This window comes from Populus nigra, chromosome 9, assembly GCF_951802175.1.
Source record: "Populus nigra chromosome 9, ddPopNigr1.1, whole genome shotgun sequence".
NCBI lineage: Eukaryota > Viridiplantae > Streptophyta > Magnoliopsida > Malpighiales > Salicaceae > Populus > Populus nigra.
Window position 1 is genome coordinate 15,587,625 of NC_084860.1, and position 13,999 is coordinate 15,601,623.

The 13,999-nt window shown below is 34.3% G+C and overlaps 2 protein-coding genes and 1 pseudogene across 2 annotated transcripts; all 3 read right to left on the reverse strand.

The window, feature by feature from the left end:
* Positions 1-590: 590 nt before the first annotated feature.
* Positions 591-2,268, reverse strand: LOC133702985 (cytochrome P450 716B1-like; annotated as a pseudogene).
* Positions 2,269-3,264: 996 nt separating this feature from the next.
* On the reverse strand, positions 3,265-5,736 carry LOC133703007 (protein FATTY ACID EXPORT 5-like). The gene is made up of 3 exons (XM_062127388.1): positions 5,333-5,736; positions 4,361-4,448; positions 3,265-3,693 (listed from the first exon to the last, which is right to left on the reverse strand). Exons 1-3 carry the CDS (start codon positions 5,529-5,531, stop codon positions 3,621-3,623), a joined length of 360 nt encoding a protein of 119 aa, XP_061983372.1. The 5' UTR covers positions 5,532-5,736; the 3' UTR covers positions 3,265-3,620.
* A 1,827-nt stretch (positions 5,737-7,563) lies between these two features.
* Positions 7,564-10,996, reverse strand: LOC133703769 (purple acid phosphatase 18-like). The gene is made up of 5 exons (XM_062128424.1): positions 10,711-10,996; positions 9,579-10,247; positions 8,741-8,929; positions 8,246-8,334; positions 7,564-8,079 (listed from the first exon to the last, which is right to left on the reverse strand). The coding sequence occupies exons 1-5, from the start codon at positions 10,840-10,842 to the stop codon at positions 7,860-7,862; spliced, it is 1,299 nt and encodes a 432-aa protein (XP_061984408.1). The 5' UTR covers positions 10,843-10,996; the 3' UTR covers positions 7,564-7,859.
* Positions 10,997-13,999: the final 3,003 nt, after the last annotated feature.

The following is a 13,999-nucleotide window of genomic DNA, read 5'->3' on the forward strand; positions in this document are numbered from 1 at the left end:
TTAAAAAAAACATAATACTGAATATTACAAGCAACATACTCATCAAGTCACTTTTGATGATTGTTCTTAAAATAAAAAATTTGAAGGTCAATTGCTTCCATCTTGTATTTAAATATTTTTTTAAAATCCAGACTTAATTCATTGGTGAAGGTTCTAGGGAACCCAATATCCACTGATGATTGTTCTTAATCCCTACTCATGCTCATCACTTTTGTGCACATTTCATAAGACATGGTCCAATGCCTGGAAGATCCCAGAGGTGGTCTCCTCTCTGGTGGGATTTGGGCAAGTCATGTCCGAACCCAACTACATTTGCCTGGACCATATCTTCTTTGCTCACCAAGTCTCTACAGAGATCGATTTTTTTATATTAGTCACTCATATAACTAGTTTATCTTGAGATAAATGCATAATCTTAATGAAACATAAACCATTGAATGAAGATAAGTTCTAATGTAAGCTTGTTTTTAGGAAAAGGAAAATAAGTTTTATTGAGAGAAAGTAGAATTGCAGCGGCACAAGAAGGGATGCATCCATGAGATTGCAACACACAACACGGTTAATTCTATGGAACACCTTGGATCGGTGGATATTACGCTGGCATGATTTGGATTGGCAGTCCTTTAGATGGCATGAGTCTTGGATTCCTACTGAAACCCGTATCTGCACACAGCTTCCAGGTAAACTTAGTGACCGGATAATGGATTGTAACAAGAGCTTCAGTTTTTGCAAATTCATATCCTGGACACATCCGATGCCCTGCTCCAAATCCAATAAAGTTGTAAGGAGGAAATGAAGCTTGGTTGTCGAATCTAGTCGGATCAAAATTCGATGGTTCGGTGAATATGCTGTCATCCATGTGGGTCATATTCATGGTCCAGAATATCTAATTATCAGAGATTGAGCTCAGTTTAAGGTTAGAACTGCGCTAAAACAGCTTAAGAACTGAAAACTGGGGATTTAACTGACTTGCCACCCTTCAGGAATGATGTATCCGTCGTATTCAATATCCTTAACAGCTTTCCTGAAGCCACCAAAGATTGGAGGGAACATTCGCAAAGCTTCCAATGCTACTTTCCATGTGTATTTCATCTTTCCAAGGTCCTCCCAAGTTAACAACTCTCCCTTGGGCTTGCCCTTAGCTATCTCTTCATGTTCTGCAGAGGGAACATCAACAAACAAGGTAAAATTACCAAGATGTATTTTTCAGCAATGTTTCGAAGAGTGAAAGGTCATGCATGCACACCTTGAAGAACTACTGCATAAATTGAAGGCTCCATAGATAAAACCCGGACCAGGAAAGTTATAAGAATAGCTGAAGTGTCATGTCCTGCAGTCAAAACAAGAATAACATTATCCACAATCTCCTTCTCGGTCATCTCTTCTCCATTGTTTTGATCACGGGTGCTAAGCAAGCAAGTGATGAGGTCCTGGTGAGTATCAGCGCCCTTTCTCAGTTCCATCCTCTTTTCAGCTTATGAGATCCATCAAAAAGTTTCGAACCCTCGCACTTGCACGAAGGCCACGATTGAAGCGTGTGAATGGCAGGTTAATGGGGACTGACCATATTCCTCCTATCATCTGTTGGAACCAGTCACAGGTTTATCTCTTCGAGATCCTCCTCGCTCAATTCCGAATAGAAGGGAGCAAATGACATCGAAGGATAGCTTCTTCATCAAGGGTAAGACCTGATATATAGAAAGCACAAACAACTTCTTTTCGTCGTCTTTCTTTAACAAAGGGAAATTTATTCATGGTAAAACTTGATAGCATACCGTGATCTCTTGTTTTCCTTGCCAATGCATCTCCATGTGCATCCTGACTTCCTCATCCATTTTCCCCACATAGTTTCTCAATGACTCGGGCTTTAAAAATGATAGAAGTGCATCCCTGATGCGCTTGTGATCTTGTCCGCAGAGTTCTGCTATACATCGATCTCCCAAGATCATCTTCAGAGACTTTGTTTGACTATAGGAGATCGTGCTGCTATCACTGGTGAATACAAACTTGTTTGCTTCCTTTCCATATATGAAAACAGTAGGTTTGCCAAAGAGGGTTAGCTTTGATATATATTGAGCCATATTTTTGTATCCTTTCGAGAAGCCATTTTTCGGCAGTATTAGTTCTCATTGCTTTGAGAAGCCGCAGGCTATGGCCTATTATGGGAATCCCAAGTGAACCTGGAGGTAGTTTCTTGGATGATTTTCTTCCTTTGATAAGAAGAAAGATGGGGACAAGGACCATAAAAATGGTGAAGAGCGGATTCATTTGGGCTGTGTGGGGGTATGTGTTTGGAAGGTCTGGGGGCTATGCAGCTGCTGGTGGACCAGTATGTTTAGAGACTGAGAAGAAAGGATGTTTTTTGGAGTAAAGAGCAAGCACGCAGGCATGGTCGAACACAAATCACTTGCGTATTATGTTATATATTACCGCCATATGAGACGAAGTCTTTTAGATTGTTATACTTTCATTACACACACACACACACACACTAGGAATAATTTTTTAGAGACTGAAAATAGCTACATCATCAATACATTACACATGCACTTAAAAGAATTAAAAGGAAACATTACATTTAAACTTCAAAATTAATTCCAATATTTCCTCTTAATTTTGAAAATCTTGCCTTTCTTGAAATTTAAAAATATGTTTGAGGATTATCTCGAAGTATATTAAAGCATCATACTAGAACCGATGCTATTGGTATCCCATTGTCATATCTTGAATCTCCTTTCCTTGATTAGTAATTATATTTGTTTGAACAAGGCTCCTCTTAGCTATTTTCCCTCTCTTGTCGTTGCGTCACATTTCTCTCGTCAAACATCTCTCAATGGAGATTTTACTCTTCAAGTTATTTTTATTTTTCTTCATTTATGTACTCAGAGAGAATATAACTCAAAATTTCTCTGAGATATAATGGAAGCTAAGCTCTAAATTAAAAGGTAAAACAGAGTAATATCCAGAGGTTAAACATAATAAAGGTAATCTAGAAAACTAAAGTGAAAAATCTAGGTAAAATATTCTTCCTTCGTCCTCATTTTATAGTTATTTTTTAACCCAAAAATAATATAAAATTAATTCTAGTAATTATCAAAATTAATTTTCATCATTTATCATCTAAATTAATCCTTCTACCCATAACCCGAATCTTATCTCAGGGGGTTATAAAACTGTGCTAAAGATACAAAAAGATTGCCATTTTGGAAATTAAGAGTTTAAAATAGCTCATTCAGTAGAATCCATCAAAAAGATGCACGCTGATACATAATATAAACAACTTCATTTGATCTTAATCAATTCCTCTCCTTTATTCACTCCGTGGTTTACATTTTATCCACATGATCATGATAATAAAGACAAAGGAAAATGTAAGCTACATGAAGTTCAGCCGCCACATTAATACAGCTGCCTTAGGACGTCCTACTTCGACAAACTAAAGATAACAAACGGGGTTTGTGATTTTGGTTTTGAACAAGATTTTGAGTCATACATTTAATAGCTACAGCGCACTGGTACAAATCAGCTAAAAAACTTGGAATTTCTCCATACAAATATTTGAGTTTTTATAATCTCAGTGCATCTATTGAATTCAGTAATATAAAAACCCTCAAAAGTCATCACTCAGCCTTAGCTGGAATGTGGTTGCCACCAGTTGCAATTTTGTACAGATAAAATACAGTCATGAGAGCACTGCAAGAAAACACAATGGTAAGTGCAATGCTCCTGAAAGTCGAAATAAAATGATGTAATCAATAAAGGAAATCCTCATTAATATGGTGTCATTTGATCGAAGGTTTCACAAAGTAAAAGTTAATGCATAGTGGCATGACGCAATTATGCACACTACAAAAGCCAGGAAGAACTAAGACATTTTGGTGTGAACAAAAAGGAACCTTCAGCAGTATGGCTTCAAGAATTAGATCAAAGGTTTCACAAAGCAAAAGGTAAGGCATTGTGGCATGGTACAACAACCATTCAGGGCTCACATATTTTAGGCAGTGGCACATTCTAGAAAAGATACTGAACATGAGAATGTTGCTCTCAGAAGTTCTATGTCAATACTCACAGACCAAATATTAGACTGGCATGCTCTCATGTTATTTGAATTTCACAAAAAAGAGGACAGTATGCACAAGAAAATATCCAGCCAAGAGTTTAATAGATACCATCAAACATGGGGGATGAAAAGTGATGAGGTAGTTAGAATGTAAAGCAAATGCATAAGCTAATGAAATGCAAAAATATTTATATCTACTAATCAATTATGATTATATTAGAGCAAATGTGCAGCACCGAGATAGAAGTACCGCACATATAATCGTAAAGGAAAGTAACAGGAAGACAAATTTATCTTTACCTGATACCAGCAACAATACCAGCAGGCATTATCTTAGATGTTTGCATATAGCGTTGCCCCATCACAAATGTCAGTACAGCTGCACAAACTGTTCCAAAGACACATGGATTAATCAATATAATTACAATTTCCAGACAATTGGAAAGGGGCAAAGCATTATGAACACAACATGAGTAGCAAAGTGAAGGAAGTTATGTTTTCTTCAATTTAACGAGAGTCGTTTTCAACCAAAAAAAGACCAGGATCTGAAGCCTAGAGGTCGGTGTTTTGACATTCAGAATAGGGAAGAGAAACTAATTAAACATTTCAGTCAAGATAAACTCCTAATATGGATATTTTTCCTTTCTTGGATTTGTACGACCACCAACGTACATAGGCCATACTATCCAGGCCATTTTATCTGTTTTTGACACACGAAAGGTTTAATGCAAAGCTTATACTTGAGAGTAGCTTAGTCCCTCTAATTGAAAACAAGGGTCTTTTCATTCACCCTAATCAACCGACTTCTCTTCATAATAGAGAATGCTTCAATCACCCAAGAATTGCTCAAATTGAAAACAGAACCTCTTCAATCAACTTAAGCAATCTAGTTCAACTACAATCCACAGACCCAAATGACTACTTCCACTACCCCTTCGTCCCGTTCACAAACTAATGCTAATTTGAAGGAGACCCATTACAACAATAAATACCATCTCATATAAATCAAAAACATAAACTTCATTTACTCAATAAATACTTCATGTCTTTAACACCATGCCCCTTCCTTTAGTAAGGAAGTTCTCAGACACCCTCGATAGCCATAAAATTTCCCATCTTTCACTCATTCTTATTATAGATTATCAAGATCAACACCATTTCACACACACACACACAATCAAGAAAGTGAACAGTACCAACCCAAAAAAGCATCAGGCTTTGAACAAAAACAAGCAAGAAAACAAACAAAGAAAAGAACCAAAAGGGTCTTACCAGTTTCAATAGCCAAGCCAAGAGATGAATTCTTCCCCTTCGAAAAAGCTTTAAGACTCAAGCATCCAGCAAAGATGAGAACCAAACCAGTGCCAACACCCCCTCCTAATGATGCCACACTCCCTTTCCTCAAATATCCAATAACCCCTCCAATCACAATAACCAGGCCATATGGGATTGTGAAGCAGAAGTCATGCATCTTTCCCGGTTTTCTTGGTTTTCAAGATCAAGACTTTGCAGGTTTGTCACAGATCAAGCAAAGAACGAAAGAAGAAAGAAAAGAATCTTCCGTAAATCAACTGTCTTTGGAAGACCAGAAATGAATGCTTTTGTTTCCGAATCTGCCCTGGGAACTTCCAAGAGAGGTCTGCAGAACGTGGTCGTTTTGTTGCCTCTTACGGTATAGGGAGTGTGGCACCCACGGTGGGAAGTTATTCGTGATGAAGTTTGGTCAATTGTTGCATTATGGTCCTTATATTTCTATAGGAATGACATATTGAGTAGCCTACAAAAACATATAACATGTAGAGTCTCTAGTTTATTCCCCCCCCCCTGTTGATCTGTGGAATACTATGGACAATTGTTCATTGGAGAGACTATTTAGTACTTCTTATATAAAAAATAGAACATGCCATGATACTTCTTTATGGACTATATTATAAAAACAGAACCTTTCATAATATGAACACCTAATAATTTATTTGTTAATGCAAGCATAAGCTTCCTTCTGGTGGGATTTCAACAAGAGTTCATCTTCATCAAGATCCATGTCATGATAAACAGACAAGAGGGGTTAGTGTACTGAATATGTTTTTCAATTTAGTGAAGCAAAATTCAGACCTTGGAGAAACCACAGCTTGGATGAGACAGTAGATCAATTTGACAGGAAAAAAAAATATTAAGATATATGTTATTGTTAGAAAATAATATAAACTGTTTGAATCTTGAATTGAATTATTTTTTAATATTATATCAAAACATTACTAATCAAACGAACTTGAATTTAAATTTTAATATGAATTTCTAGTATAAAATAGTGTGAGTCTATATAAATTTATTAAAAAATAATATAAATTAATGAGTTCATCTTCTTTCATGTATGTTTGTTTTAATCCATCGAACATTTTTTCTTTAACGAGCAATTGATAAATCTAGCCAACAACTCACCATCCATCACCATGACTTACTTGATATTACAGATTAGAATGCCAAGAGGTCCGTCCAGTAACCTGTTTGCACAGAGAACACTCCAGTGTTGCCCATTGGTTTTAAATTGACAACCCGCTCATAAAAACTGAGACCTAATTTGTACAGTCTTCATCACATTACAAGAAACCATGTATTTTTCTTGTTCCGATTTGTATTCGAAACTCATTTCGTCTCAAGTTGCGATACCCTTTTGTTGTTTGTGTATCTGGAATTCTGATCATGTGTAATGTTTTTTCCTAGGTGGTAATAAAGTTTAGACGGGACTTTCAAGTTTCAAGTTTGATTCTATGCATGCTGTTGATACTCGAGGATCTCCAATGTCGCATAAAGTCAGCTGCATGTTAAGACGTACAAGGAAATGGCTCTAGCTCCTTAGTCGAGCAGCCAGCTCATTCAAATGGTGCGTTAGGAAAGGGTCTTGGATTATGGCACGAAAACGTTCTTCTCTGTTTCTTTCTGGTAGGATAGGTAGGCTTATTACTAGCTAGCTAGATCTTGGATTACATCAGGAAGGGATCCTTTCTGTTCCATAAAGTTGCCCGTTTGGCTGGTGGAATTTCATAGCTTGACTTGTAATTCCGATTCCAAGGGAAATTGAACCAAGACTTCTGGGTTGGAGTTGCAAGCTCAAACCCTTGAAGCGCTTCTCCAAGAACATTTTAGTGATCTAATCAGTAATCCATTTTAATGGAGAAGCAAAACGTTTCGGTTAACCCTGCTTTTTAGACATGATCACGTACCAGGCAAATGGACCAATCGTTCTTCATTCAAATGTTTGACCATATTTCAGGGTTAAGAATGCTGTTTCATAGCCCTTCCTCCTCAATCCCACCAATTTCAGGTACCAAACTCAAGAAACCATCTACTAGCCATCGGATGTTTTGAAGTGTATTATAGGTTTTTCTTTAGAGATATATTAAAATAATTTTTTTTATTTTTTAAAATTTATTTTTAACATTAACACGCATGATCTAGAAATACAAAAAAAATATTTAAAATTTCATAAAAAAAACTCATAAAGATCAAGTTGAACAGCAGAACATCATCCTTTAGAGGACAACCTGCGATGATATTTCATAAGGTGCAGCCATTATGTAAAGTACAAAAAATACAAATGTCTAAAATAAAACAACAGCTATTGACCGTTACTATATTCAACTCCAGTCGGTCGTCCACGGGCAACAGTGATCAACAGACTAGAGATGACGGCTTCATGTTATCAACTTGAGATATCATGGTAGATTGTGTCACAAACTATTTACATTAACCTCCCTAGTGTGAAATTTCTAGCATAACATGCAACAAAAATGAGAACATCTCAAGGTCCCATTAGAATCTTCCTCAGTCCATGTTTCTTTTCAGCAACGCATTCAGAATTCACCAATGAAGTTATCCAGACCTGATCTGATCTAACACGCTCATCGTCATCATTCCTATGCCAGCTCCAGAAGGCATGAGTTGAATTTGCTAATTTGAGCTCACCATGGCCAAAACTTGCTTCACGGAAGACTGACCAGGCTGGCTGTGGGTTTTTGTATCTGTCAATAATATAAAGAAAATCAGATTGGGATTTAACTGAGAGAGGTTTTTTAGACAACAAAGAAAGCCAAAGAACTAGTCATTTCGAAAAAGTTATTTTCACATTATTTTGGTCCCATAAAAGTTTAGTTGCAACAGAAAGTTGTGATAGTGAGGAGGACATACTTGTGGGCTAAGCCCTCTCTGTTTCCCCCATCTCCAATTGTAATATGGACAGCACCACATGGATCCAGTTTTCCATTGTTTACACGTTCCTATGAAACAGATTGGCAGATGATATAATCCACGGTTCATGAAATTAAGGATGACAGGAAAATGAAAACCATAAATGCATATGCAGACATAAACCCCTAAACAATTTTCTTTTTGTTTGCAACCCTTGAACAGATTTTGGTAATCAACATTTCTGTCAATGTAAAACCATCAAGGACACATGCTATAGATTCTCTGTTGATGAGACACAATTACAGAGACATCTAAGCATGCTGAAGTTCAACAAAGAGAATGCCTTTAGGGGTAAGATTCTCTGTAAGAAAATTTGACTGCCAAAAACATTAAGTGATGCAAATTGAAAACTTTATATTCAAAGGTACTAGGTCATAACACAAATAATTTAGGGGGTATCCCTATATCTCCGCCTCAGAAAATTCTATACCATACCGTGCGTTCATAAGCATGAACATGGCCAGCCAGCACGATGTCCACACTAGCAGCATAAAGTAATGGCTCCATAGCTTCCATCATCCTGTCCCCTTCATTTTGATGAGCCTCGTTGCTATTGTACCATGGGACATGGAATAGTACGAGCAGCCAAGGTGTCTTATTCCGGTCCACCTTGGCAAGATCAGCCTGTAGATCAATGATGATAGAGAAATCCCATTATTAGAAGCAACTAAAATATGCTTTTTTTTTCTTATGGAGCTTTGAATTAAAAAAAAAAAGAGGGCAAGATAGCAATAAGACAACTATCATGCTTTCTCATGAAAAGATGGAACTTGAAGCCTTTTGCATTAACTACTGAAGGGCATAGTTCACAGTGGGGTCACTAATTCGCTGCACCTTGATATCTCTAAATTGCAATAAGATGGGGTTAAGGATGATAAGATGAGATCGGCAGTATTTGATACAGTTTCACACGTTTATAGATATTGCTTTTCAAGTGGTTTCGTATCAACTAGTCCCAGTAAAGGTTAAGATAATACAGGGAAGGGACAAAAGTAAGTTCTGTATTATTTCAAAATGCCCTACATGCCTAACAAACAAGAGAACACATGCAGCTAGAAGCATGGAGTCGCCAAATATGCTGTGTGACAAATCTGAAAGAGCAACACAGAGATATCCATCATCGATTATTTCCCTGATTTCATGTCAAGGAGTTTTTCGACAAATTAACTTTTTCTTACCAATTTGCGGAACCTTTTGTTAACAAACTACCATTTACAACTTAATACAGTCGAGGAAAGAAGATAATATTGGAAAAGGATACAAAATAACTAACCTCGAGCCAGTTATATTGATTGGAGTACTCATCATAACCAGTGTATGAGCCGAGCATAATAATATGAGCCCCTGCAACTTCGAAAGAATAATAAAGATTTGAACTTGACCCACTCTCCTCAAATGGCATCTTCCATCTAGAATTGTAGGGTTCAAAACCATCCTTGAGGAATGGAATGCTTTCTCTTTCATGATTCCCCTGTGTTACCATCCAAGGTCTTGCGCTGGCAAGCGGCTCAACCAGCTCACCAAATGTGTCCCAGAGGTGCTGCATGTAATCAGCATATGAAAGGTCTCCGGGCAGCAGGTGCACATCATATTTGCATTGATCAATATGATCTAGTGTCGATTGAGTCCAGCCAGTTTGACCTAAATCTCCAGCCACAGCAAAAGTAACTGGGAACTGAGCTGGAGGAGTCTTGAGCTTGTACTCAGGACCACCTCCTCCACATCGATAGTAATAAACCGTGTTATCCTCCAGTGGTCCAATGACTGTGTGGTGTATCTTTCCAGAGCTATAAAATAGGTAGCTATACCCCGTGCTCTCTCCTAGAGCTATATTGCTGTATCTTCCAGGAGAAGTTCCATATTCCACCGTTGATGCAGCAGATTTATCATCAGTGACCCATGAGACTCGCATGTGCTTGTCTCCAGCCAAAGAGATGTGCACCTGCAACAGGCATCCATGGAGTAAAAGCACTTCAGATACCAAATCAGCATTTTAAATCACCTTGAAAAGCCATAAAAACTACCATTCCAAAACACTTCACGCACAAACACGAAAAGTATCTCCGGAAACAACTCCAGGGAAAATTCAGCATATGATTAAACCAAACAGACACCAGCCAAATCAAGTCCAATTAAACAAGAAATCATAGTTGCTATCAATGAAATATCAAGAATTTCAATGTAAATAAACAACAACAACTGAACACACTCAAGGCAATTATTGACTTTTATCCGATTCAAGAAACCATTTTTGGACCAAAGAAATACCACAGAACCCAGATGAATAAACAAGAAAAACCCAGATCAGATCATTAGAAAAAGAAACAACCTTTAACACTAAAACCAATAAAAAAACTCTAGATCAACGGAACAGAAACTAAGGTAAAGAGAAAGGATAAGATAACCTGTTGGGGATGAGAAGAAGACTTTGAAGGCCTTGAAAAATCAAGATTCTTTCGAGTTGAAGGCCTAATGTATTCACTTGCAGCAGTTGCAGAGATTAACAGAAACAAAGCTAAGACCAGTTTTGGCTCCATAGTTTGATAATTAGTAAGTTACTATTATTGTTCCTGGCAACAATAAAAGATAGACCAGACAATTTATGATGCTGTGTTGTTTTGCTTGAACTGGCAGTCACCAGCCAGGCTTGTCCTGTTAAATGACAGATTTGGCCTTAATCTAGGAGGCTCAGTACATTAGAAAATGTCAAAAATTTGTCAATGACAATGATTTCTTGTGTGTTTTCTAGTGAGACTGGTAGATGATGATAAGATCACATGGTAACTTATTTCTTAAAAAAGATTTTTTTTTCTTGAGAGATTTTTCAAAGCTTTTTTTGTCTTCAGAGAGTTTTTTAAAGTCATGAATTGTTTTCGTAGTACCACGTGGAGTTTGCAGGTGGCAAGAAGGAAAAAATAATTATGACATGTAATTTGGTATGGATATAATCTACCAAGAAACTTTATTTAATATGTAAGAACTACTTAGAAATATGTTGATGTTTAGATAGTGTTTGATATTATAGTAATGATTGATTTTTAAAGTTTTTTTATTTAAAAAAATATTTTTATATAAAAATATTTTTTGATATAGAACATCAAAACAATTCTAAAATACATAAAAAATAATTTAAAATAAAAAAATTTAATATTTTTAAAAAATACAGCTAAACCTAATAAACAAACGGCATAATAATTAAAAAGGTCTATTTCTTCTAGATAAACGTTGAGATAATATCTAGAAAAGTTGGTTAGAAACACAAATATAAGTAAAGAAGACAAATTGATACAAAATCAAGAATATAGAGACTAATATGAGCTTCTAACTTAGAAAAAATTATTAAATTTCTTCTAATAAACGATTTCTACATAGAAAATGCATCTTGAAATTGTTTAAGAATAGAACTTGATCTCTGTTAGCATACAAGTAGGCTTAAAAGTACTGTTATTCCATATATATATATATATATATATATATATATATATATATATATATATATAGGGTGAGGCTAAATTATTATAGTCATATCTATAAAACACTATTTATTAAAATAGAATTTTAGTTTTTATTTCAGTTTTTTTTTGAATTTGATGATTCAAAAACCCAATTTTTTTTACTTGATATTTTTTAAAAAATTTATTTTTTAATAGTAAGTTGTTTTTGAGAAGTGTATGTCTTAATTTTTTATTTTTTTTGTGTTGATCTCAAAGATTTAGCATTTTTTTATTTCAATTTAACCTTTAATATTATATCTTTTAAAAGTGAGGTTTCTTAAAAAATACAAATTTACTTTTTATTAATTTATCTCGATCTCAGGACTTATTAGCAAATTAACTCAGGTTGACTTGAGCTATGAATTTGCTAAGTTGAAGGTAGTTTATTCGGTTTATTTTTTTTCATTCTTTATTAATTGATTTTTTTTTAATTTCACCATTCAACAACTCAATCTTGTTTTTTTTTATTTAGTTTTTTTTTCAATTACATTCTTTAATATTAGTTTATTTGAGAATTAGACGTTATAGTTATTTTTCAATTTGCTTTCGATGAAGTTATCATAATTTTATGGATTTTGTTTTTTTTTCTCTATTTCAACTTTCAACATTGAATTTATTAAAAATAAAGTTTTGTAATTTTTACTATTTACTTTTTATGAAGTTATCTTGATCTCATGACTTAAGTTGCAGGTTTAATAAGTTAGCCAAAGTTGACTTAAGTTGTATTTTTTTATTTTTTTTTAATTAATTTTTTTATTTCATCCACATTGAGTTAGTTGAAAATTAAACTTCATAATTTATTTATTTTTTCTATGAGGTTATTTTGATATCATGACTCAAGTCGTGAGTTTGGTAGATTAACCCGAGTTAATTAAGGTAGTTTTTCTTTTTCTTTTTTAATATATATAATTTCGTTCTTTAATATTGGCTTGATTATGAATTATTCTTCATAATTTATTTTAATTTAATTTCTATAAGATTATCATAATTTCATAACCTGATAGTCGTCTCAGTAATTTTAAAAACAAAACGTCATTCAATATGTCACCATATGTATATATATATATTTTTTAAATATCGTTTAATATAAATTATATTTTGAGTTTATAATTATTTTTTAAAAAATATATTAACAATACTTAAATATTTTTATTTATATTAAAAAAATTAATAATTATCTAGTTACAAACTGTTATTTGTAAATGATAAAAACATCACACACGATAACAAATCAAATGAATTGGATTGCCCAAACTTTTTATATTCTTCATAATTTGTTTCCAGATATAGAAGAAATCGTGAATTTTGTGGAGACTTCAAAAACAGCTTGAAAATGAATTTCATTTTTTATTTTTCTTGCTTGACAAAGTATTTACTATTTAGATTATATTTTTTAAAACCAGCCTAATCTAAAACTTGATTTCCGGGTTGTGATCGGGTCACCGAGTCGTCCGGGTCAATTTTTATTTTTAAAAAATCAAAACAAAGTCATTTCAGTAAAAACAAAAAAAAAATCAACGGGTTGCAACCGGGTTTTGCCAGGTCAATCTACCGGATCATGACTTTTTCTATTTTTTTCAACTTAATCTAGTTTCAGTCCCTGGTCGGCTGGGTCCTAGATCGACTCGCTGGGCCGAGTTTCAAAACTATAATTTAGATTACGAGTTTGATTAAAAAGAACACAAAGGATGGAGAAGAAAATTCTTGAACTACCGGGGTTCATTTAATTCACAAATTTAACCATAATAATAATAATAATAATAATAATAATAATAGGATCAATTAATTGGTCTAAATTAAATAAAAAGTTTGGATGAACACAACTATTAATTTATACACAAAAAAATTAGATGAATGTTTGGTGCACAAAATATTTTTTTAAATTATCAAGCCAAAAAACTACTTAAAAAATTAATTTTTTTTAATCTCAATCCCTCTATTTTTAATCACCACCCACATCAATCCATAATTTTAGTACAAACTAAAATTAGGAGATTTATTATTTATAACCTAACCTAAGATTTGAACGATAGCCAATTCCCTCAGTAATCAAAGTTAGATATTTGTACAGTATATATCTCCACAATTACTATAACATATGTGATAATTGTTTTATTTTACTTAATTGGAATCGATTTATTATTACTATTGCCTCACTTGGTTATTTTACTTAATTGAAATTAAATCTTTTATCCGAATG

Excerpts from the sequence above, each read along its gene's own strand:
- LOC133703007 (XM_062127388.1), bottom strand. The coding sequence starts at position 5,531 with ATGCATGACTTCTGCTTCACAATCCCATATGGCCTGGTTATTGTGATT. Across the intron at positions 4,449-5,332 it reads TGGCTTGGCTATTGAAACTG|TTTGTGCAGCTGTACTGACA; the intron begins GTAAGACCCTTT and ends TCTTTGGAACAG. Across the intron at positions 3,694-4,360 it reads GGTATTGTTGCTGGTATCAG|TGCTCTCATGACTGTATTTT; the intron begins GTAAAGATAAAT and ends GTTTTCTTGCAG.
- LOC133703769 (XM_062128424.1), bottom strand. The coding sequence starts at position 10,842 with ATGGAGCCAAAACTGGTCTTAGCTTTGTTTCTGTTAATCTCTGCAACT. Across the intron at positions 8,930-9,578 it reads ATCAATATAACTGGCTCGAG|GCTGATCTTGCCAAGGTGGA; the intron begins GTTAGTTATTTT and ends ATTGATCTACAG. Across the intron at positions 8,080-8,245 it reads AGAGAGGGCTTAGCCCACAA|ATACAAAAACCCACAGCCAG; the intron begins GTATGTCCTCCT and ends TATTATTGACAG.